We start from the raw sequence: 23,017 nt of genomic DNA, 5'->3' as shown, positions 1-23,017 counted from the left end.
TTTCTCCACATCCTCCCAAGCACCAGTTGTTTCCGGATTTTTTAATGATTGCCATTCTAACTGGTGTGAGATGGTATCTCATTGTGGTTTTGATTTGCATTTCTCTGATGGCCAGTGATGATGAGCATTTTTTCATGTGTCTGTTGGCTGTATGAATGTCTTCTTTTGAGAAGTATCTGTTCATATCCTTTGCCCACTTTTTGATGGGGCTGTTTTTTTCTTGTAAGTTTGTTTGAGTTCTTTGTAGGTTCTGGATATTAGCCCTTTGTCAGATGAGTAGATTGCAAAAATTTTCTCCCATTCTGTAGGTTGCCTGTTCACTCTGATGGTAGTTTCTTTTGCTGTGCAGAAGCTCTTTAGTTTAATTAGATCCCATTTGTCAATTTTGGCTTTTGCTGCCGTTGCTTTTGGTGTTTTAGACATGAAGTCTTTGCCCATGCCTATGTCCTGAATGGTATTACCTAGGTTTTCTTCTAGGGTTTTTATGGTTTTAGGTCTAGCATTTAAGTCTCTAATCCATCTTGAATTAATTTTCGTATAAGGAGTAAGGAAAGGATCCAGTTTCAGCTTTCTACTTATGGCTAGTCAATTTTCCCAGCACCATTTATTAAATAGGGAATCCTTTCCCCATTTTTTGTTTTTGTCAGGTTTGTCAAAGATCAGATGGCTGTAGATGTATGGTATTATTTCTGAGGACTCTGTTCTGTTCCATTGGTCTATATCTCTGTTTTGCTACCAGTACCATGCTGTTTTGGTTATTGTAGCCTTGTAGTATAGTTTGAAGTCAGGTAGCGTGATGCCTCCTGCTTTGTTCTTTTGGCTTAGGATTGTCTTGGCAATGCGGGCTCTTTTTTGGTTCCATATGAACTTTAAAGCAGTTTTTTCTAATTGTGTGAAGAAAGTCATTGGTAGCTTAATGGGGATGGCATTGAATCTATAAATAACCTTGGGCAGTATGGCCATTTTCACGATATTGATTCTTCCGATCCATGAGCATGGTATGTTCTTCCATTTGTTTGTGTCCTCTTTGATTTCACTGAGCAGTGGTTTGTAGTTCTCCTTGAAGAGGTCCTTTACATTCCTTGTAAGTTGGATTCCTAGGTATTTTATTCTCTTTGAAGCTATTGTGAATGGGAGTTCATTCATGATTTGGCTGTTACTGGTGTATAAGAATGCTTGTGATTTTTGCACATTGATTTTGTATCCTGAGACTTTGCTGACGTTGCTTATCAGCTTAAGGAGATTTTAGGCTGAGACAATGGGGTTTTCTAAATATACAATCATGTCATCTGCAAAGAGGGACAATTTGACTTCTTCTTTTCCTAACTGAATACCCTTTATTTCTTTCTCTTGCCTGATTGGCCTAGCCAGAACTTCCAACACTATGTTGAATAGGAGTGGTGAGAGAGGGCATCCCTGTCTTGCGCCAGTTTTCAGAGGGAATGCTTCCAGTTTTTGCCCATTCAGTATGATATTGGCTGTGGATTTGTCATAAATAGCTCTTATTATTTTGAGATATGTTCCATCAATACCGAATTTATTGAGAGTTTTTAGCATGAAGGGCTGTTGAATTTTGTCAAAGGCCTTTTCCGCATCTATTGAGATAATCATGTGGTTTTTGTCTTTGGTTCTGTTTATATGCTGGATTACGTTTATTGATTTGCATATGTTGAACCAGCCTTGCATCCCAGGGATGAAGCCCACTTGATCATGGTGAATAAGCTTTTTGATGTGCTGCTGGATAAGGTATGCCAGTATTTTATTGAGGATTTTTGCATCGATGTTCATCAGGGATATTGGTCTAAAATTCTCTTTTTTTGTTGTGTCTCTGTCAGGCTTTAGTATCAGGATGATGTTGGCCTCATAAAATGAGTTAGGGAGGATTCCCTCTTTTTCTATTGATTGGAATAGTTTCAGAAGGAATGATACCAACTCCTCCTTGTACCTCTGGTAGAATTCGGCTGTGAATCCATCTGGTCCTGGACTTTTTTTGGTTGGTAGGTTATTAATTATTGCCTCAATTTCAGAGCCTGCTATTGGTCTATTCAGGGATTCAACTTCTTCCTGGTTTAGTCTTGGAAGAGTGTAAGTGTCCAGGAAATTATCCATTTCTTCTAGGTTTTCTAGTTTATATGTGTAGAGGTGTTTATAGTATTATTTGATGTTAGTTTGTATTTCTGTGGGGTTGGTGATGATATCCCCTTTATGATTTTTTATTGCATCTATTTGATTCTTCTCTCTTTTCTTCTTTATTAGTCTTGCTAGTGGTCTATCAATTTTGTTGATCTTTTCAAAAAACCAGCTCCTGGATTCATTGATGTTTTGAAGGGTTTTTCGTGTCTCTATCTCCTTCAGTTCTGCTCTGATCTTAGTTATTTCTTGCTTTCTGCTAGCTTTTGAATGTGTTTGCTCTTGCTTCTCTAGTTCTTTTAATTGTGATGTTAGGGTGTCAATTTTAGATCTTTCCTGCTTTCTCTTGTGGGCATTTAGTGCTATAAATTTCCCTCTACACACTGCTTTAAATGTGTCCCAGAGATTCTGGTATGTTGTATCTTTGTTCCCATTGGTTTCAAAGAACATCTTTATTTCTGCCTTCATTTTGTTATGTACCCAGTAGTCATTCAGGAGCAGGCTGTTCAGTTTCCATGTAGTTGAGCAGTTTTGATTGAGTTTCTTCATCCTGAGTTCTAGTTTGATTGCACTGTGGTCTGAAAGACAGTTTGTTATAATTTCTGTTCTTTTACATTTGCTGATGAGTGCTTTACTTCCAACTATGTGGTCAATTGTGGAATAAGTGTGATGTGGTGCTGAGAAGAATGTATATTCTGTCGATTTGGGGTGTAGAGTTCTGTAGATGTCTATTAGGTCTGCTTGGTGCAGAGTTGAGTTCAAATTCCTGGATATCCTTGTTAACTTTCTGTCTCATTGACCTGTCTAATGTTGACAGTGGGGTGTTAAAGTCTCCCATTATTATTGTATGGAGTCTAAGTCTCTTTGTAAGTCTCTAAGGACATGCTTTATGAATCTGGGTGCTCCTGTATTGGGTGCATATATATTTAGGATAGTTAGCTCTTCCTGATGAATTGATCCCTTTACCATTATGTAATGGCCTTCTTTGTCTCTTTTGATCTTTGATGGTTTAAAGTCTGTTTTATCAGAGACTAGGATTGCAATCCCTGCTTTGTTTTTGTTTTCCATTTGCTTGGTAAATCTCCCTTCATCCCTTTATTTTGAGCCTATGTGTGTCTCTGCATGTGAGATGGGTCTCCTGAATACAGCAAACTGATGGGTCTTGAGTCTTTATCCAATTTGCCAGTCTGTGTCTTTTAATTGGATCATTTAGTCCATTTACATTTAAGGTTAATATTGCTATGCGTGAACTTGATCCTGTCATTATGATATAGCTGGCTATTTTGCTCGTTAGTTGATGCAGTTTCTTCCTAGCATCAGTGCACTTTACATTTTGGCATGTTTTTGCAATGGCTGGTACCTGTTGTTCCTTTCCATGTTTAGTGCTTCCTTCAGGAGCTCTTGTAGGGCAGGGCTGGTGGTGACAAAATCTCTAAGCATTTACTTGTCTGTAAAGGATTTTATTTCTCCTTCACTTATGAAGCTTAGTTTGGCTGGATATGAAATTCTGGGTTGAAAATTCTTTTCTTTAAGAATGTTGAATATTGGCCCCCACTCTCTTCTGGCTTGGAGCGTTTCTGCCAAGAGATCTGCTTCCCTTTGTGGGTAACCCGACCTTTCTCTCTGGCTGCCCTTAACATTTTTTCCTTCATTTCAACTTTGGTGAATCTGACAATTATGTGTCTTGGAGTTGCTCTTCTCGAGGAGTATCTTTGTGGTGTTCTCTGTATTTCCTGAATTTGAATGTTGGCCTGCCTTGCTAGGTTGGGGAAGTTCTCCTGGATGATATCCTGCAGAATGTTTTCCAACTTGGTTCCATTTTCCCTGTCACTTTCAGGCACACCAATCAGACGTAGATTTGGTCTTTTCACATAATCCCATATTTCTTGGAGGCTTTGTTCATTTTTTTTTTTACTCTTTTTTCTCTACACTTCTCTTCTCGCTTCATTTCATTCATTCGATCTTCAATCACTGATACTCTTTCTTCCAGTTGATCAAGTTGGTTACTGAAGCTTGTGCATTTGTCATGTAGTTCTAGTGTTATGGTTTTCTCTATCAGTTCTTTTAAGGACCTCTCTACATTGATTATTCTAGTTAACCATTCGTCAAATCTTTTTTCAAGGTTTTTAGTTTCTTTGCGCTGGTTACGTAGTTCCTCCTTTAGCTCTGAGAAATTTGATTGACTGAAGCTTTCTTCTCTCAACTTGTCAAAGTCATTCTCCATCCAACCTTGTTCCATTGCTGGCGATGAGTTGCATTCCTTTGGAGAGGGAGATGCGCTGTGATTTTTTGAATTTCCAGCTTTTCTGCACTGCTTTTTCCCCATCTTTGTGGTTTTATCTGCCTTTGGTCTTTGATGATGGTGACGCACTGATGGGGTTTTGGTGTGGGTGTCCTTTCTGTTTGTTAGTTTTCCTTCTAACAGTCAGGACCCTCAGCTGCAGGTCTGTTGGAGTTTGCTTGAGGTCCACTCCAGACCCTGTTTGCCTGGGTATCAGCAGTGGAGGCTGCAGAAGATAGAATATTGCTGAACAGCGAGTGTTGCTGTCTGATTCTTGCTCTGGAAGCTTTGTCTCAGGGGTGTACCCAGCCGTGTGCGGTGTGAGGTGCCAGTCTGCACCTAGTGTGGGATGTCTCCCAGTTAGGCTACTCAGGGGTCAGGGACTCACTTGAGCAGGCAGTTTGTCCATTCTCATATCTCCACCTCCGTGCTGGGAGATCCACTGCTGTCTTCAAAGCTCAGTTGAAAATGCAGAAATCACCCGTCTTCTGTGTCACTCACACTGGGAGCTGGAGGCGGGAGCTGTTCCTATTCGGCCATCTTGGGCGCACCCCGTGTTTGTTTTTCTTTGCACATCATCAATACTTTCTAATTTGTCATTTATTTTGTAACAAAAACATAAATTTATTTCATAATTTTCACCATAATTATTTTCTTTTTAACTGTATGCAGCCTGTGTTTTAATCTAAATCAATACTTGCTTACATTCATATAGAATTTGAGAAAGGAATAAGTGACAAATATGACTTACACTTAAGTGGGTATACTTCCACTAAAACAGAATTCTTAATGTTTTAAAAATAAGTCTAAGAGGGGTAAGAATTGCTGTTTTAACAAAAATTTACTAAAATAAGTAAATTGCTTTACATTATTCTAGAATTTTTAAATGACACTGCAAAAAGTTTTTATAAGCCTTTAAACTTAGTATTCTGTGTATTTTGTTTACTGGACTAGCCAGTAAGAACTGGTGATATAACAGTGACGTAGTTAGAATGGTCCATGTTCACCATAATAATAAAAAAAATTCTGAGTGACATTAGTAACTTCCCAGACTTAAAAAAAAATCACCTTTAAAGGTTAACAAGAGAGGAATAAAATAATCTAATAAATAATTGAAAATGATGACAAGAGGAGAAAAGGGAGAGTTAAGAGAGAAAATGAGGCTACACATAGAACTCTCCAGTGAGTTCATTCATTCGCTCATTCAGCAGAGATTTCTTGCACACTGACTTCCTTCACAGTAAACATTTTCTTTGCATTAGGGATACAGTTTAATTTTTTTTTAACTGGTGGATGTTGGAAAGACCAACATAATTTTTAAAATTTAGAAAGCAGATGAAATTCTAAGAACATAATCAGAACTTCATAATTAAAGTTTGCAAAAGTGATAAAGAGAACAAAACACCATTCTTTTAAAAATTCTGCTTGGAATAAGAATAAATAAGGGATAAACCTAATGTCAGATGAAAGTGATGAATTTAAAAGATGACAGAGAAAAGCAGAATTCAATGATTGCTTCTATTGTCTCAATAATGAAAGAAATGCCAGGTTAAACTAATTTCCTTCTTTTTTCCTTTTTCTTAAATGGAAACATCATAGATATATTTCCTCTTGATCTCAAGTAGATACATAATTTTTCTTAATATGTCTTTATGGATAAAATGAAAATTGGTTGGCTTGTTAAGGATTTATTACATAGACATATCAGAAAATATATGAATTATTCTGGATTATTTTTGCCCTAGAACATAACTTCTAAGATGAAGTGAGGGCATCCACCTCTCTGCTCCTCATTTTATAATTTAGTTCAAATTTTACCCTACCTCTATTGCAGAAGCATCACAGTTAGAGAAACAATGGTTATCTTTTTTTGAGGTCATGTTTTATTTTTACTTTTAGTTACTAGCTTAAACAAAAAGTGCAATATTTATACCATAGGAAGAGAAGCTGCAAAAACCTCTGACTTATGTTTATGACAATTAAACTTCAATGATTTTATATATTCTAACATGCCTCTACAGTTATATTTTCCCTGCGCATGTTCTCTTCCCCTAATCCAGATATTACATTGTGATGTGTGGACTGAGAAGTTATCAACTGGGGGATAGCCATTGCATTTTGCAACACTTGGGGAGGCATGCAACTACCTTAGATATGTGTATGAAATTGCGGAGTCTTGGGGGGAATATCCATTTAGATCTACTGGTCATGTTTCATTGAATTTCAATTATCTTTATAGAGGTAGAAAGCAGTTCTCATAATCTCAGCATGGTTGTATTGTCTCAGGTGTACCAGAGTTTGGAACATGAACTTCAGAAGCACGTCAGCCGACAAGACACCCTGCAGCAGTGCCAGGCCTGGCTTTCTACAGTCCAGCCGGATTTAGAACCAAGCCCTCAACCACCTCTTAGTAGGGCAGAAGCCGTTAAGCAGGTAGTAAACTCCTGAAAGTTTGTGTTATTTTTGTGAATCATTTAGACAGTTCAATGAAAATGTGTGAAGTACCTACCATGTGCCAAACTGTATTGACACCTGGGAATCTAAAAGTAGGAAGAAGGTCTGTGGTTTGCGTTAGTGGAGTTCATGTGCCAGCCGGAAGATGGACATGATAGTGAGTGGCCAACTTGGTAGACTAGAAAGAGAATGGGGCCGGGTGCAGTGGCTCATGCCTGCAATCCCAGCACTTTGGGAGGCCGAGACAGGCGAATCACTTGAGGCCAGGAGTTTGAGACCAGCCTGGCCAACATGGTGAAACCCCATCTCTACTAAAAATATAAAAATTAACTGGGCATGGTGGTATGTGCCTGTAATCACAGCTACCCTGGGATTGGGGTAGGAGAGTACCTACCCTCCTGAGGATGCGGAGGCTAAGGCAGGAAAATCGCTTGAACCTGGGAGGCAGAGGTTGCAGTGAGCCAAGATCATGCCATTGCACTCCAGCCTGGTGACAGAGTGAGGCACTATCTAAAAAAATTAAAAAATAAAAATAAAAAATAAAATAATAATAAAAATTAACTATTAAAAAGAAAAAAAAAGAAAAGAAAGAGAATGGGGCCGGGCACAGTGACTCACTCCTGTATTCCCAACACTTTGAGAGGCCAAAGTGGGCAGACCACACAGGTTCAAGAGTGCAAGACCATCCTGGCCAACATGGTGAAACCTCACCTCTACTAAAAATACAAAAATTAGCTGGGTGTGGTGGCAGGCATCTGTAATCCTAGCTATTCAGGAAGCTGAAGTATGAGAATTGCTTGAACCTGGGAGGTGGAGGTGGAGGTTGCAGTGAGCCAAGATCATGCCTCTGCACTCCAGCCTGGGCAACAGAGTGAGAATCTGTCAAAAAAAAAAAAAAAGAAAGAAAGAAAGAAAGAGAGAGAGAGAAGGAAGAAAAGAGAGAAAGAAGGAAGGAAGGAGAGAAGGAGAGAAAGAGAGAGAGAAAGAGAGAGAAAGAAAGAAAAGAAAGAGAAGGAAAGAAGAAAGAAAGAAAGAAAGAAAGAAAGAAAGAAAGAAAGAAAGAAAGAAAGAAAGAAAGAAAGAAAGAAAGAAAGAGAAAGAAAGAAAGAAAAAAAGAAAGAGAAAGGAAGGAAGGAAGGGAGGGAGGGAGGGAGGGAGGAAGGAAGGAAGGAAGGAAGGAAGGAAGGAAGGAAGGAAGGAAGGAAATGGGCACTGTAACCAAAGATCAATTCTGATATTTATTCTGTTGGGGGACCGTGGGTAAGTCACTTAATTTCTCAGAGCCTCCGAGATAGTTTCCTGCTATTAAAAGTGACATTTATAAGTATACTTGCTTCTAAAAGTTATAATGAAATGCAAATATCACACTACAAGTAAACATTACTTATAAACAGAAAAGTAGTACTAGCTTCTTGCATAGTTTTGGGGCATAAACAAAGTACTTCATAAATAATTATTGAATGGATGATGAATGCAATGTTAGTTTTTATCATGTGAAAGGAATTCTATTCCGTATTAATTTGACATCCACATGCTTAAAATGTTGTTGCTGAGACTTAACCAGAATATGTGGGAATTTTTTTAAAACTTTTGTACTAAGCAGCTTTGGTATGCAGTGTTAACCCTGTGGGAAAATATTTTAGAGGAATTTAGTTATAAAGGTTATTGCTGCCAGATATGAATTAACAATATTTAATAATTTAATTTTTTACCACAAATTGAGAATAACATAATGTGTTTGATCATTGAGTCTACATAAAGAATGTGTCCAGTTAATTCATTCCCTAAAATATACTTTCTAAAGGCTAAAATGATTTGCGTTGTCATTAAATGGTTCAGAAAAATGTTCATATAATACTTTATAAGAATAGGATCAGGAAAAATGAAACAAAAAAAATGAATTAAAGACTGCCTATATTCTGCTTTTTTTATTAGACTGAGAGTTTTCTTGAATCACAAGCCACCTTGTCTTGTGGCTGTTTCCAATGCACTTTGAATAAATTAAGATCAACACTTAATTTTTCTCTTTTGTTACCAAAAAAAAAAAAAAAAATAGATGAAGGGAGAAGAAAGTATTAATGCCAGTGATCTTTTGCTAGAGTAGGAAGAGATTTACTACACATACCAGAATGAGCCGTGGTCACAGGAGGATACTGATCCTTCTTCCAGATTATGTGACTGTATGGTCCCCTGTTTCTGCCTGTTTCACATCTCTCTAAATGGTCTTTGAAAGTAGCCAGAGAAGGGAGTTCGAGGTGGTGGAGACACTTGGACCACCGTCACTCTGAGGAGGAAAGATTTTTTTATTTTGTTTCCTGTTTTATTTTATTTTTGTTGTTGTTTCTTTTGTTTTTTGTTTTGTTTTAGTTTTTCCCTTGGCAAGTGCAGTAAGTCCTCACTTAATGCCATCGATAGGTCTCAGAAACTGAAACTTTAAGCAAAACCATGTACAGCGGGTCCTCAAATAATGTCATTTCCTTCCATATGCAGGTTTATTACAGCGTTGATGGTAACAAAAGTTGTTTCATTATACAACTTCTTGCTTAAAGAAGTCACAGTTTCCAAGAATCTGCCGACAACATTAAATGAGAACTTACTGTGTTCATGTAAAACTGACCAGGCCCTTAGTGGCTGGCAAGCTTGGATGTGTGACTGGAGAATCCACTTACAATGGGCATGGTACCAAGATGCAGTGTGCGTCCCCAGCACCACCTGTCTAGTAAACCCTCAATACATATGTGAAGATAATACACTCCCTACTACCACAAGAAAATGACACATGGATTTGATTCCATTCAGAGTGCTATGTGTTTTTATAAGGCATAAAACTTTAGGGAATGGGAAAAAGTACTATAAGATTTTTCTGTAAAGTTGATTTTAGCAAATATTTTTGCAGCTATGTGGTCACTGACACTCTATGTGCTACTTCCAATGCTTTCGGAATCAGACCAACTATATAAATTTCAAAATATAGCATCATTCCTTTCTATTAAATATGTTCATAAAATAGACATTCTGACAACTTGTTCTCTTCTCATATCTAAAAGTTGCTTGAGACAAATAACTTTCTCTGGGTCATAGGTGCATGATATGGTACTTGTGGACAGTGGCTGATGACTCACAATACCATAGTTAGCTTGTACATTCAATTGAAAAGGTGCTACTTCTGACTTAATGGGAAATTAATCTGTATTTATCATATCCACAGGAGCATAGCATGTCTAGGTAATCCACACAGTGCAGAGGAAAGATACTGAGATCAGAGTCACAAAATCAGGTGACATGATTGACGCTATGATTTGGGAAAATCCTGGAGGTCGACTTTATCCCTACAACTTGCGGTCAATACCGCCTTCCTTATTTATCCCCATTTATGTAGTAATCAAGAACCACTTCTCACTACCTCAGCCACCGCTCCCAGTCAGGCCATCTTCATGGTTCATTTGATCCCTGCAGTAGCCTAACACCTGGGCACCGTTGCTGCCTACCGCCCCTGTGGCGGCCAGTTCTCCACACAATGTTAGGAGGGAGTCTTTGAAAGCCTGTCTCAGATTATGATGCCCCGAATATTTTCCCGTCACACTTAAATTCCAACTTTCTTACCATGGCTTATGAATAGGCTGGTTAATTTGTTTTCCCAAATGGAACCTTCTTGATAAGACAGGGTCTGCTTTACATAATCCGATGGGACCAGAGTAGCGGTCTGGAGTGGAGGAGATGGCGACTTTGCTCCCACAGGGGACATTTGTCACTGTCTGAACACGTTGTTGGTTGTCACAACTGGGATGGTGGGGTCGCTGCTGGCATTAAGTGGGTAGACGCGAAGCATGCTGCTGACAGCCTGCAAGGTATAAGTCAGCCCACACAACAAAGAATTATTTGGAGTCAACTATCAATAGTTCTGAGTCGAGAAACTCTAGACTAAAGACAAAACCCAACAAACAGGGATGTATGGTCAGCTCTTCTTATAAGGGGCTCCATGACTTGCCCCCGCCCCACCCTCCAACCTCTGCTCCCACCTGGTTCACTGTACTCCAGCCTCACGGCTTTGCATTTTCTCTCTCTCTGCCCACCATGTCCACCTGCCTGGAATGTTCTTACCTTATGCCATGCCATGCATTCAGGTCTTTTCCTCAGAGGGACCTTTGAGATACACTGTCCTTGAAGTGGCAGTGCTTCTTCCTCATACCCTATCTGCTTAGCACCTTGATTTTTCCACATGATATTTAACAGTACTAAACATTCCAGTGCATGTTTGTTTATTTATATATTATTTATCTCCTTCCTAAGAATGTAAACTCCATGGGAGCAAGGGTTTTGCTTTATGGGCTGCTCTATGCCCAGTATCTAAAATGGAGCCTGAGTAGAATCTGAGCATCCGCAAAGAAACACATTTCTTTGTTTCTGTAAATGGATTAAAGATCCACCTAAAGATCCACCTAGAGAAGCCTCTCTTGGGCTTGTGGAAAGAGAATATCACAAGGTGAATCTCCTGCAAAGCTCACTCCAATGAAACCCACCAACTCGTGGACCTTTGCCTTCTGTCTCTAAGATATGCAAAAACATGTTAAGAAGGAGACCAGAGCAGGCTACAAATTCTTTCTCTGAAATGGAAAATAAGCTGGCATGTGAGCAAGTAATCTGGAAAGATTATAGAAGTTTCTTGCGTTTTCCCCTTTCCCAGACCATACAGAATATTTTACATACAAAGAGAAGCAAATAGTGAACAAATAAATCCTCATCGGTGATTTGAATTTTTTCCTGGGAGTCACTAATATATGTCACTTGAACACAGTGGTGAAAACACTGAGCATAGCAAGACTATTTTTGAAGTGTTAACAGAATTTTACAAATGATACAAGTATTTGCTATCTAAATAGCTGATGCATCTCTTTCACTCTGACGCTTGCCTTTTCCAGGTCAAACACTTCAGAGCTTTGCAAGAGCAGGCAAGGACCTACCTAGATCTCCTTTGCTCCATGTGTGACCTGTCAAATGCTTCAGTGAAAACCACAGCAAAAGACATTCAACTAACAGAGCAAATGGTAAGAAAATGAAAAATCACATTGAATTTGTTTTATTAGATTCTCTTGCTTGAATATTTCATGTGATATTGAAAGAAAATAGCTCTTGAGTTGTTCTTGCTGTATATAATGGTTCTACAGTCATTATAATAAATAGATATTTGAATTTCAGCTAAGTCATAGAAAATTAAGCACATCCTGACATTGCTGACAACAGATTGAGACTGAATCACTTAGTCCCATTCATTCACGGCCCATTAGAACTGTCTTTTTTGCTCCTCCTTAATGACCATTCTCTCTCTTTTCCTATTTTGCCACACCTTTTTTTGTTGTTTTCTCCTTTTCCATCTTTTTGTTTAGGCAATACTTAATATGAAAGGGGCTCTTGACCCTTTCTTTATTTTATCAAGGATGCCAAAGAGCATGCCATCTGTCACAATCCTTCTAGTTCATTGGTAAAGTGTGGTGTTCAGAAGGGTTTTGAAACTGTCTGGGCTGTGATGAGTAGCAGTACTGGTCCTCACAGATAGATGGCAGCACTGGAGCCGTGTATTCCCCGCTGTTGCCACTGCAGCCTTAAACTTTTCCATGAAACACATATGGGCTTGTTTGTTTTGTTTGAGACACTCTGCCAACCAGTCTGGAATGCAGTGGCGCTATCATCACTGACTGGAGCCTCAACCTCCTGAGCTCAGGTGATCCTCCCACCTCCACCTCCCAAGTAGCTGAGATTATAGGGATGAACCACCACACCCAGCTAATTTTTATACTTTTTGTAGAGACACAGCTTCGCTATGTTGCCCAGGCTGGTCTGAAACTCCTGGGCTCAAGCAATCCTCCCTCCTTGGCCTACCAAAGTGCTGGGATTACAGGCGTGAGCCACCACGCCTGGTCCACATTTGAGTTTAAAAGAAAAATAAGACTTAGTTTTGGTATTTAATTTATTAAATATTCACAGAATAGTAAAATGATTCACAGGAAAAAAAAAAGTCAAAATAATAAGGTTTTTCTCTCTAATATTATCAAAACACATCTGTTTTTAAATCCTTACAAAAGATGATGTAACTATTTTATTTTATTTTATTTTATTTTGGAGAAAGAGTCTCACTCTGTTTCCCAGGTTGGAGTGCAGTGGTGCAATTTCGGCTCACTGCAACCTCCGCCTCCTGGTTCAAGCAATTCTCAAGCCTCAGCCTCCCCAGTAACTGGGACTACAGGCACTCACCACCATACCTGGCTACTTTTGGTATTTCAGTAGAGAAAGGGTTTCACTATGTTGCCCAGGTGAATCTCGAATTCCTGAGCTCAGGCAATCCACCTGCCTTGGCCTCCCAAAGTGCTAGGATTACAGACATGAACCACCATGCCCAGCCAATAAAACCCATTTTTTTTTTTACAGAAATGATTTATTGAAACAAATTACACAGCTTCAAAAATCAGTGAAGCAGATCTAAAGACATATCCAAAACATTAATAATTCAGCATGTTGTAAGAAGGATGAACAAATGTACAATAGAGAACAACGGAAGTATTTTCTGGTTAACCTTAACACCAAATTCATGAGTCAGTCAGATGAATCTACTGAAATGTCCAATGAGAAAAACCATTAGAGCAGCCTTAGACCTAATAAATTGATAAAACTTGTTAGAGTTTCGCCAGGCATGGTGACTCATGCCTGTAATCCCAGCACGTCGGGAGTCCAAGGCGGGCATATTACCTGAGGTCAGGAGTTCAAGACCAGCCTGACCAACGTAGAGAAACCCTGTCTCTACTAAAAATACAAAATTAGCTGGGTGTGATAGCGCATGCCTGTAATCCCTGCTACTCGGGAGGCTGAAGCAGGAGAATCACTTGAACCCGGGAGGCAGAAGTAGCGGTGAGCTGAGAATGTGCCATTGCACTCCTGCCTGGGCAGCAAGAGCGAAACTCCATCTCAAAAAAAAAAAAAAAAAAAAAAAAAAAAAAAAAAAAAAAAAAAAAACAACTTACAAGAATTTCACAACACTGATTAAAACTGAATAGCATAACTCATAGACATTTAAAGTCTTTAGAAACCCTCAATAAAAAAAGAAATCTGCTTTTCCCAAAGCAAATAAAGAAGTACTTTTTAAATTTATGTATTTGCCTGTGTGTGTGTGTATGTGTGTGTCAAATGAGTGCACAAGCCAGCTGGAGAGGTCCATCTCTGATTCATTAACCATAAATGTTTCCATGTGTGGTTGCTAACTTTTATCCCTGTGTCTTCTCAAGATTGAACAAAGGCTCGTCCAGGCCCAGAACTTAACTCAGGGATGGGAAGAGATCAAGCACCTGAAGGCAGAGCTCTGGATTTACCTGCAAGATGCTGATCAGCAACTGCAGAACATGAAGAGGAGGCACTCTGAGCTGGAGCTGAGTATTGCACAGAACATGGTTTCACAGGTTAAGGTGGGTATTCATTTGCCCCCAGGGGAGATAAAAGAGGCCAACAGAATAGAAAACTTGAAATGTGTTCAGTGTATTCACTTCAATATGCCTGAGTGTTTGTCAATCCTTAGACATTAATACAACTCTTTAAGGCAGGGGTCCCCAACCCCCAGATTATGGACCAGTACCAGTCCATGTCCTGTTAGGAACCTGGCCGCACAGTGGGAGGTGAGCAAGCATTACTGCCTGAGCTCCACCTCCTGTCAGATCAGAGGCCGCATCAGAGTCTCATAGTGCAAACCCTACTGTGAATTGCGCATGCAAGGGATCTAGGTTCCATGCTCCTTATGATAATCTAACTAACGTCTGATGATTCGAGGTGGAACAGCTTCATCCAGAAACCATCCCCCTCCAGCCCCGTTCATGGAAAAATTGTCTTCCACAAAACCCATGCCAGGTGCCAAAAAGTTTGGGGACCACCGCTTTAAGGAATAGCAAATCTGAACAAATTTCACTGGGTGCCAGGGAAAATAGATTATAAAGTAAACATTCAAATGTATTACTGAAGCTTCAGATGGCCACTTGCACCAGAAGACATTCATTCTCTGCATTGTTCCTGTAAAAAGCAGGTGTGATTTAGTCTACAGAGTAGACTGCTTAGTCAGAAGATTCGGTGACTAAGCAAACAAGGAACATTATTACTTTTTAGATTTTCATCACCATATTATGCTAAAGCTGTAGGACTGTAAGCTTATCAATTCATTAATTATATATTTGAGCTATATGTAATTCATTTAAAGTATAATATAAATGCAGTTTGTATTACATATTTATATATAATTTAAATAATTTACAATACATAGAAAATTTGGCAGGTGTGGTGGCTCATGCCTGTAATCCTAGCACTTTTGGAAGCTGAGGTGGGCAGATCACTTGAGGCCAGGAGTTTGAGACCAGGCTGGCCAACATGGTGAAACCCCATCTCTACTAAAAATACAAAAATTAGCCTTGCGTGGCACATGCCTATAATCCCAGCTACTTGGGAGGCTGAGGCACGAGAATCATTTGAACTTGGGAGGTGGAGGTTGCAGTGAGCCAGCCTGGGCCACAGAGAGAGCCTCTGTCTCAAAAAAAAAAAAAAAAAAAAAGAGAGAGAGAGAGAGAAAGAAAGAAAAAAGAAAATTAAAAGTGTATTAACTTGATTGGAAGTTGGGTCAGATTTTTAACAAACTTTAAGATTTTTTTTTTCTCCATGATTAGGAGTCAATAATAATATATTGTTTACTGAAGTGCTGTTTGCAAGTACAGAAAAAAAAAAGAGAATAGGGATAGGGATAATAAGATTTATTTTTTTTCTCAATAGCATGAACTTTTAAAAAAAATTTGTGAACCATCCTAGAAATTTAATTTTTTAAAATGTATTTTATAAGAAAAGTTTTATTATAAAAGGCTTAGTAAATACAGAAATGTCTTAAGCAAATTTAAATCACTTATGCTACTACCATTCAAAGATAATAAACAATGCTAATATTTTGCTGTATTTGTTTTAGATATACACATACTTAAAACATTCAAGATGATACTGTTGTTTTATTAACATTTTAATTGTGATTGAACCTAGCTTTAAGGACAAAATTTCATATGTCAGTCAGGGGATTTAGGAGATTTTTTTGGGTAGTGGAAGTAAATGGAAATGGGAGTGAGCAGTGGGAGAGTATGGAAGTCCATGAACCAAACCCTCGGAGGAATCACTATCCAAAGAAATGATCCTCTCGCCACGTGTTGGGCTGGCAGAGATGGTATGTTAGAGATTTCTTTTTTGCTGTGTATGTAGGGAGTAGATGAATCTAAACCATTGCCTTTCCAGTTGGCAAATGTACTCCAGCCTTCCCCAACTTTGTACATAGCACCACTGCCCACCTGGTGACCCAAGCTACTTTGCCTTGTCTCTTACATTTGGAAGGTTTCTGTCAGAGGCGTTCAAACCAGAGCGACTCCATCCTGAAGAGGGGCTGAGTAAAATGAGGCTGAGACCTGCTGGGCTGCATTCCCAGAAAGTTAGGCATTGTTAGTCACAGGATATTTAGTTAAGGGAACAGGTTCATAATGTTTACTGAACAGATTCAGAACTTGACAGACCCAGGATTTAGCAGACCTAGGAAATGTCCTAATGTCCCGATATCTTGAGAATAAAAGCACTCTTAGTTTAAGAATAAATTTTGAAAAACGTGAACGCTTTAAAAATTCTTAGAAAACGAAGGTCACACTTCAAGGTAAGATAATGACTTTTTTCAATAATGACCGTAATGTTTCACATGTATTAGTTTTTCTTTGTGCCTTTGGAAATAGTACCATAAAAGAATATACCACAGCTACCCTGAATCTCGCACACATGGGAGTTAACGTTCATAAAGAGGTATGGTGATTTTTAGATTTTCTCTTTGTTTCCCATGACTTGTACATTCTTCAGTTTTTTCATATTAACGAACTTAGAGTGTTCAAAGGTCTTATGTCTATGTCACTCTTTATGTTTATTTGGGGATTTCTTAACACCTTACATATTTTTTGTTGCTGTTATCCTTTAGGATTTTGTTAAGAAACTACAGAGCAAAGAGGCATCTGTGAACACCATAATAGAAAAGGTGAATAAGTTAACAAAGAAGGAGGAGTCGCCTGAACACAAGGAAATAAATCATTTAAATGATCAGTGGCTCGATTTGTGCCATCAGTCTAATAACCTGTGCCTGCAAAGGGAAGAGGATCTTCAGAGAACAAGAGATTACCATGACTGTATGAATGTCGTTGAAGTGTTCCTAGAAAAATTTACTACAGAATGGGATAACTTGGCCAGGTAACATAAATTATCCGATGGGTCACCAAAATGCTAAGCCAGACATTTCCTAATATCTATAAAAATGTAAAATGTGCCCAGGTGCAGTGGCTTATGCCTGTAATCCCAGCACTTTAGGAGGCCAAGGCGGGTGGATTAGTTGTGGTCAGGAGTTCGAGACCACCCTGGACAACGTGGTGAAACCTCATCTCTACTAAAAATACAAAAATTAGCTGGGTGTTGTGGTGCATGCCTGTAATCCCAGCTATTTGGGAGGCTGAGGCAGGAGAATCACTTGAACCTGGGAGGAGGAGGCTGCAGTGAGCCAAGATTGCACCACCGTACTCCAGCCTGGGTGACAGAGCAAGACCCTGTCTCAAAAAAATAAAATAAAATGTCTTAGGTATATCATCTATTGTTTATTATTATTAATATTGGTAAGTAAAACATCGTTATGAACCTAATGTTTTCACCTGGATATAGAGTCATGGTTTTCCTAGCTCTATATTAATTTAACCAGTGGGTAAAAGAGAAATGTTTGAAAATGGTACCATTTTCTCTGTGACCTTAAAGAATATTCTAAAAATATTTCTAATTTTGTTTAATTACAAGTTATGGGATATCATCTATGAATTCATGAAATGAATCCTTCTTGAACCTATATGCTCCCTAGGTTTCTTATCAAGTCTATAAGGTAATGAATGCATTCTGTGTCATTCAGTCCGGTTTTTTTCTTATAAGAGTCTAGAAATTAGTGAACAATCCAAATTCAGTTAATGTGTGTCTTTTGTAGTGATTGAACTCCTCTTAGCTTTCTTCTTTGAAAAATAAGAATACACACACACATACTGGATCATTATGTAAACCATTCTATACATTTGATCACTATAATTGCTAAAATCTACACTTCTTCTGCACCGATTTACTAGTTTACAGCGATGAAAACTGCAAACATTGTTCTAGATATCATGAACTCATGGTGGGGTTTTGGGGGTTTTTGTTGGTATACCATTTTCTGGTCTGTTTGCTTTACTTTGATACTTCACAATTTACTGGTCTTTGGGATTAGTCCAGTCAATATTAACAACTCATATTTCTGACTTACAGCAGGCCCCACACACACCTGAGACTTACTGTGTCCCAGACAGAACTTCTCATACTGCCTCCCAACTCTGCTTTTCATACCTCAGAACTGATCATTTAGTATAAAAGACTGTAAGATTCCATTTTTTATGTGTGCTTCATAGCAAAGGGATGACAATTCTTTACATTTCACACTTATTCCTAAAGATTTCTAATGATAAGCAAAAAATATCCAAGTACACAAGTAGCCATTAGAGCTGTTGGTTATACCTTACAGATCATACTACCTAGCACTCTATTGTTTGTTGAACCCTTTTCACAAAAGAAAGCACACAAATCATGCATCACTTATTAATTTCTTTCAGTATCATTTTCTAGAGTACACTAGATCAGTGCTTCTCACTGTTTAACATTACACGAACCATCCAAGGATCTTGTTACCATATAGATTCTGCTCAGTTGATAAGAGCCAGAGGAAGATAAAAGCGTATTCTGATTTGATTGGAAGGCATTATCAGCCAGAAAGAAGTAGGCAACATGATTTGATTCAACTTCTAATATTGACTTCTGATGAGACTTGTATTCCATAATTATAGCACTCTGTAAATAAACCATGAATTGAACTACTCTCGTTTATTCTAAGCTCAGAAGATCCACTTAAAGAAAATGGTGAAGTGTCAGCCAGAAGTAGTGGCTCATGCCTGTAATCCTAGCACTTTGGGAGGCCAAGGCAAGTGGAGGTCAGGAGTTAGAGACCAGCCTGACCAACATGGTGAAACTCTGTCTCTACTAAAAATATAAAATTAGCCAACCGTGGTGGCGCATGCCTGTAATCTCAGGTACTTGGGAGGCTGAGGCAGGAGAATAGCTTGAACCTGGGAGGCGGAGGTTGCAGTGAGCTGAGATCACAGCATTGCACTCCAGTCTGGGAAACAAGAGCAAAACTCGGTCTCCAAAAAGAAAATGGTGAAGTGTAATTTAGCATAGTGTGAACAAACATTGATATTGACTACAGCTAATTTGCTCTTATACCTTTCCATGTATTTTCAGATCTGATGCGGAGAGTACAGCTGTCCACCTGGAAGCTTTGAAAAAGTTAGCATTGGCATTGCAGGAGAGAAAGTATGCTATTGAAGATCTGAAAGATCAAAAGCAGAAAATGATAGAGCATCTGAATTTAGATGACAAGGAGCTAGTCAAAGAACAGACGAGTCATTTAGAGCAACGTTGGTTTCAGCTTGAGGACCTCATTAAAAGGAAAATCCAAGTGTCAGTCACCAACTTGGAGGAGTTAAATGTGGTGCAGTCCAGATTTCAGGAGCTAATGGATTGGGCAGAAGAGCAACAACCCAACATCGCCGAGGCCCTTAAGCAGAGCCCTCCTCCAGATATGGCTCAGAACCTTCTCATGGATCACCTGGCCATCTGCAGTGAACTGGAGGCCAAGCAGATGCTCCTGAAATCACTCATAAAGGACGCAGACAGGGTCATGGCGGATCTTGGTCTCAATGAGCGACAGGTCATTCAGAAGGCTCTCTCTGATGCACAAAGCCACGTGAATTGTCTCAGTGACTTAGTGGGCCAGCGAAGAAAGTACTTAAACAAAGCCTTGTCTGAGAAAAGCCAATTTCTCATGGCAGTGTTCCAGGCCACCAGCCAAATTCAGCAACACGAGCGAAAGATAATGTTCCGTGAACACATCTGTCTGTTACCAGATGATGTGAGCAAACAAGTCAAAACATGTAAGAGTGCACAAGCCAGCCTCAAGACTTACCAAAATGAGGTCACTGGACTTTGGGCCCAGGGTCGTGAACTAATGAAAGGAGTCACAGAGCAGGAAAAGAGTGAAGTGCTGGGGAAGCTTCAGGAATTGCAGAGTGTCTATGACAGTGTTTTACAAAAGTGCAGTCACCGGTTACAAGAACTAGAGAAGAATTTGGTTTCTAGGAAGCATTTTAAGGAAGATTTTGATAAAGCTTGCCACTGGCTAAAACAAGCAGATATTGTTACATTTCCTGAAATCAACCTAATGAATGAGAGTACTGAGCTTCATACACAGCTGGCCAAATACCAACACATTCTTGAACAATCTCCAGAATATGAAAATCTTCTACTTATGCTGCAGAGAACTGGGCAGACCATATTACCATCGCTGAATGAAGTTGATCATTCCTACCTCAGTGAAAAGCTAAACACTTTGCCCCAACAATTTAACGTAATTGTTGCCTTGGCTAAAGACAAGTTCTATAAAGTCCAGGAAGCAATTCTTGCTCGGAAGGAATATGCTTCCTTGATTGAGTTGACAACCCAGTCTCTGAGTGAACTTGAAGCCCAATTCTCGCGGATGAGCAAAGTTCCCACTGACCTGGCTGTGGAGGAGGCTGTGGCTCTGCAAGATGGTTGCAGAGCCATTCTGGACGAGGTGGTGGGCCTTGGGGAGGCGGTGGATGAAGTGAACCAGAAAAAAGAAGGTTTTCGCAGCACAGGTCAGCCTTGGCAGCCAGACAAGATGCTGCACCTTGTCACCTTATATCACAGGCTGAAGCGACAAACAGAGCAGAGGGTTAGCTTATTAGAAGACACCACCAGTGCTTACCAAGAACACGAGAAGATGTGCCAACAGCTAGAGAGACAACTGAAGTCTGTAAAAGAAGAGCAGTCCAAAGTGAATGAGGAAACGCTGCCTGCAGAGGAGAAGCTCAAAATGTATCACTCCCTGGGAGGAAGCCTTCAGGACTCGGCGATTCTACTGAAACGAGTAACCATACATCTCGAAGATCTTGCCCCACACCTTGACCCCTTGGCTTATGAGAAAGCCAGGCATCAGATCCAGTCCTGGCAAGAGGAGTTAAAACTGTTGACTTCTGCCATTGGTGAGACGGTGACAGAATGTGAGAGCCGAATGGTGCAGAGTATAGACTTCCAGACTGAGATGAGTCGCTCCCTGGACTGGCTGAGGAGAGTGAAGGCAGAACTCAGTGGGCCGGTGTACCTAGACCTCAACCTGCAGGACATCCAAGAGGAAATCAGAAAGATCCAAATTCATCAGGAAGAGGTCCAGTCCAGCTTGAGAATCATGAATGCACTGAGTCACAAGGAAAAGGAGAAGTTCACAAAGGCCAAGGAGCTGATCTCTGCGGATTTAGAACACAGCCTCGCTGAGCTCTCAGAGCTGGATGGAGACATTCAGGAAGCCTTACGCACCAGACAGGTGGGTATGATAGGACTTCACTTCTCTTTATTCCATTCTGCTTATTTGTAAACAGGTACAAGAAATTCATTTGCTTGGTTATAACTGCTTCTTTAAATATTTCTTTCTAAATACTATACAGAAGCATCTTCAGCAGTGACTTAAATGGTTATTTTAATTTTGTTTTTTAATTGAGATGAAGTCTTGCTCTGTCGCCCAGGCTGGAGTGCAGTGGTGTAATCTCAGCTCACTGCAACCTCCGCCTCCTGGGTTCAAGTGATTCTTGTGCTTCAGCCTCCCGAATAGCTGGGATTACAGGCGCCTGCCACCATGCCCAGCTAATTTTTGTATTTGTAGTAGAGATGGGGTTTCATAATGTTGGCCAGGCTGGTCTTGAACTCCTGACGTCAAGTGATCTGCCTGCCTTGGCCTCCCAAAGTGCTGGGACTATAGGTGGGAGCCACCGTGCTGGGCCAGGTGATTTTAATTGTTTATGTGCATGCTATTCATTTTTGTGCGGTTTCCATCTTGACTTCACTTTGCTTATAATAGTGATGCCTCAGTGATCTCTCGCCTTTAAAGAGATGATAAATGGTATTAGTAACATAATTCGTATTGTATATTAGTACATTGATAGTACAACTGACTAACAGTGAATAATTACTGATGCCCTTTGTAGACAATGTGAAGGCTGGTATTTCTAAAGTCAGTGCTAGATGAAGAGTCGAAATGGAGAGAGGCAGATAGACAATGCAGCCCTGACCTTGCTAATAAGCCACTTTTTTGTAGGGTATCCCATTAGTTGCCCCGTCTCTTCACCCCTTCTGTGGGGATGAGTGCTGTCCTTCTTTTGCTTCCCTATAACATAGCAGAAGAAAGACTAGAATACTCGTGATTACTTGACTTAGGGATAACAAAAAGAAATGGGAGCATGTACAAAACTTCCCAGATTGGCCTAATTGCGGCTTGCTCTGGGGCTTGCAAGTTCTGTGCATTCAAAAATAAGAAGAGGGCCAGGCATGGTAGTGCACACTTGTAATCCCAGCCCTTTGGGAGGCTGAGGCAGGTGGATCACCTGAGGTCAGGAGTTCAAGACCAGTCTGACCAACATGGTGAAACCCTGTCTCTAGTAAATACAAAAAAAAAAAAAAAAAAAATTAGCTGGGTGTGGTGGTGCATGACTGTAATCCTACTTGGGAGGCTGAGGCAGGAGAATCGCCAGGAGGCAGAGGTTGCAGTGAGCTGAGATCACACCATTGTACTCCAGCCTAGGCAACAAGAGCAAAACTCTGTCTGAAAATAAAATAAAATAAAATAAAATAAAATAAAATAAAACAAGAAGAGAAAAATTGTGGCTAGAGGATTATTTCCTTTAATTTCTTGGCTCCTTTTCTCCATGTCTGTCTTCAGTCCCTCTGATTCTAGGAGATGTCAACCAACCCTTTAGGTAAAAGATACTTTCATCAGGATAATACAGCAGCTAAAGCCTGGGAGGAGGGCATATCTGAGTTCTAATAGCAGCTATTTGATCTCAGGCAAATGACATCCTATAAGGCTCTGTCCCTCTTTGTAGAAGAGAGATATTAATGATTCTTTTATTAGGTTTATCTTCTTAGCAT

General features: G+C 39.7%; 1 protein-coding gene across 28 annotated transcripts in view; it reads left to right on the top strand.

The window, feature by feature from the left end:
* The window catches only part of SYNE1 (spectrin repeat containing nuclear envelope protein 1), a 530,711-nt gene that overhangs the window by 301,772 nt on the left and 205,922 nt on the right, over positions 1 to 23,017 (top strand). For all 28 annotated transcript variants that reach the window (XM_074037290.1, XM_005552157.4, XM_074037285.1 and 25 more), the window contains 5 exons: positions 6,698 to 6,844; positions 11,785 to 11,910; positions 14,140 to 14,316; positions 16,881 to 17,146; positions 19,259 to 21,419. In XM_074037290.1, coding sequence (XP_073893391.1) covers positions 6,698 to 6,844; positions 11,785 to 11,910; positions 14,140 to 14,316; positions 16,881 to 17,146; positions 19,259 to 21,419 — 2,877 coding nt within the window. The remainder of the gene's footprint in view (positions 1 to 6,697; positions 6,845 to 11,784; positions 11,911 to 14,139; positions 14,317 to 16,880; positions 17,147 to 19,258; positions 21,420 to 23,017) is intronic.

The sequence above is a fragment of the Macaca fascicularis genome, chromosome 4 (assembly GCF_037993035.2).
Source record: "Macaca fascicularis isolate 582-1 chromosome 4, T2T-MFA8v1.1".
NCBI classification, from domain to species: Eukaryota; Metazoa; Chordata; class Mammalia; order Primates; family Cercopithecidae; genus Macaca; species Macaca fascicularis.
This window is presented reverse-complemented; position numbering and strand designations above follow the sequence as displayed.